The sequence below is a fragment of the Carlito syrichta genome, unplaced genomic scaffold (genome assembly GCF_000164805.1).
Source record: "Carlito syrichta isolate Samal-C Ts95f unplaced genomic scaffold, Tarsius_syrichta-2.0.1 Scaffold84696, whole genome shotgun sequence".
NCBI classification, from domain to species: domain Eukaryota; kingdom Metazoa; phylum Chordata; class Mammalia; order Primates; family Tarsiidae; genus Carlito; species Carlito syrichta.
Genome location: NW_007028792.1, coordinates 6,426 through 9,106, shown reverse-complemented (window position 1 = coordinate 9,106; position 2,681 = coordinate 6,426). Strand labels below are relative to the sequence as shown.

At 60.4% G+C, this 2,681-nt stretch overlaps 1 protein-coding gene across 1 annotated transcript in view; it reads right to left on the bottom strand.

The window, feature by feature from the left end:
• The window catches only part of HDGFL2 (HDGF like 2), a 14,812-nt gene that overhangs the window by 6,047 nt on the left and 6,084 nt on the right, over positions 1-2,681 (bottom strand). Inside the window, exons 3-6 of the mRNA XM_021711619.1 lie at positions 1,775-1,975; positions 538-654; positions 372-462; positions 183-250 (exon numbers count right to left, since the gene is read on the bottom strand). Of these exons, the coding sequence (XP_021567294.1) occupies positions 183-250; positions 372-462; positions 538-654; positions 1,775-1,975 (477 nt within the window). The remainder of the gene's footprint in view (positions 1-182; positions 251-371; positions 463-537; positions 655-1,774; positions 1,976-2,681) is intronic.

Sequence of the window (2,681 nt, the reverse complement as noted above, 5' to 3'; positions counted from 1 at the left end):
CAGGGGGCCGCACGCGGGGCCACACGCGCGACAGAAGACAGCTATGACGCACGCAAGACACACACGGGCACCACGCACTAGACACGGACACACAACACATACAGACACGTCCGTGCACACGCAACATGTCTTGCACGCACACACACGTATGTGCACACGCATGCATTTGCACACACGCGCACACTCTTCCGCTCGCTCTCACTCAGGGCCCTCAAGGCGGCTTCCTCCTCTGACACCACTATTCTGGAATCTTCCAGCCCAGACCGTGCGTGCCCCTGGGAGCAGAGCAGCTAGTCGTCCACGCCTAGCGAAGCGCCACGGATACCCCAAACAGAAACCGCGGCCCCCGGGGTCGGCCCGTGGCGCTCAACCCAACGGCGGGCGCCCTACCTTCTTCTTCCGTGCCCCAGGGGGGCCCCGCCGCGGCGCCCGGACCACAGCTTTCTTCTCGGGGGTGAAGTCCTGGGGGGGAGACGGGAGCTCACGCACTGTGGGGTCCACCCGCCCCCACCCTCCTGAGGAGCAGACCCTGCTCACCTGGTCACTGGTTTTCTCTGACTCAGACGAGCTCTCCGAGTTCTCCTCCTCGGACGGGGACAGGCTGGCTTGATCCAGGTCGCTGGAGGCCTTTCGAGCGCGTTTGGAGACCGACATCTGCAGGGAGTGGTCGTATCACACCGGGAAGGTTGCCTTCGTGGCAGGAGCCCCCCCCCGCACCTGGCACTCCCAGCCCAGGCAGAGCAGAGGCTCCGGACCCCTCTGGGGGCCAGGAACCCTCTGAGACTCTGACACAAGCATAAGCAGTGATCTTAGCCAGCATGGTGGCTCATACCTATGATCCTAGCACTTTGGGAGGCAGAGGTGAGAGGACTGCCTGAGCCCAGGGGTTCAATACCAGCCTAGGCAGCTCGGTGAGACGTCTCTACGATAAATAAAAAACTGAGCCAGGTGTGCTGGCACGCACTGTGGTTCCAGCTACTTGGAAGTGAGGCGGAAGGATCGCCCGAGCCCAGCAGGTCGACGCTGCGGTGGCTGTGAGCGTGCCACTGCACTCCAGCCTGGATGACAGAGCGAGACTCCGACTCAAAAAAATAAACAAATAATGAAAGTAATACCTTCTTCTAACAAAAGATTTGCTGCTAGGATCTGGGCCTTTGGGCACCCAAATCCTGGGAAGCAGTCAAAAGGTAATGGGGAGAAAACATCCGGAGGAGAAAACACACATCCACACAAAACTCTCCACTAACGTTCACAGCGACATGACTCATAATCGCCAAAAAGCACAAACAACCCAGGTAGTCATCAACAAATGGACAGACACAGTGTGGTCCATCGACACAGTGTGGAGCGTCACTCAGCCGTGAAGAGGAAGGAGGCTCTGACCTAGGCAATGACGTGAACGGACGCTAAGGACGCCATGCTCAGTGACACCCAGACACAAAAGGACACACAGTGCGCAATTTCACTCTATGAAATGCCCAGAACAGGCGAATCCACAGAGCCAGGATGTGGATTCGTGGGTGCCAGAGGAAGGGGTATGGGGCGTGATGGCTGATGGGGCTTATTTTGGGGGTGATGGAATGTTCTAGAACTAGAATGTTGCACAATTCTGCAAATATACTAAAAACCAGTGAGTCGTACACGTTAAAGGAGTGAACGTCGTGGCATGTGGATTCCATCTCAATTTTTAAAATGCATAATAAGAAACACAAAAAGCAACAGAAAGGGAGGGGAGGGCAGGGCCGGGCGCACCAGGTGCCACCGCCCACCCTACCTTCAGCGCCGACGTCTTCCTCTTCAGGCCGCTGCTGTCACTGCTCTTGTCCGAGCCCGAGTCGCTGTCCATCCTGTTGCTGGCAGCCGCCGCGGTCATGGCCGTGACGGCCATGACCCCCCGGTCGTCGTCGTCCTCGTCGGCGTCACTGCCGCCTGCCGGGCCGGCCTCCGGGGCCTCGCTGTCGGAGGAGCTCACCGGCTGCGAGCGGGGCAGAGACTGCGGGTCACCAGGAGTCCCAGGGGACTTGCAGTCAGGACCGCGTCCACGGCCTGGCCTCACACCCGGGTCCACTCTGCCCTTTACAGATGGGGAAACTGAGGCCGGAAATCTGAGGAACGAGGCGGGAGAGTGAGGGAGATACGTGCGTGGCGGGGGCCGGGGCCGGGGGCGCCTTGGGCAAGTGGCTCAGCTTCCACATCTGAGCAAGGGGGCGGCGTGGAGGGGGAACAGGTGGCGTGTAAAGCGCTTCGGGCAGAGCCCCAACGGCAAGGCGTCCAGAAACGACCGCCCTTTCTCTTCAAAAGTCCCTCATCGTGACAAGGAGGAAGATGACCCGGGACAGGCCCCCAGGCCTCCGCCCTCCGGGCCCTGCTGTGTCCACCACACTCAGAGCACCTGCGCAGGCAGCGACAGCCACAGTCAACACTGGGTGTCGCTGCTTGTACGCCTGCCACGTGACCGAGGCACCCACTCGGCCGGCGTCTGCCAGGCAGTTCTATGCCGCGCACTGGGCAGAGAGCACACAGGTGACCGTGGCATGGTCCCCCGCCCCGGGGGCTGACAACCTGGTGGGAGAGGCTGGTCACAGCCACTTAAACAGACAAATACAACTCCACGCGCGGTGACAACAGGAAGAAGACGCAGTGTGTGGCTGTGAGGATGAAGAAGGGTGGGGGACGGGGCG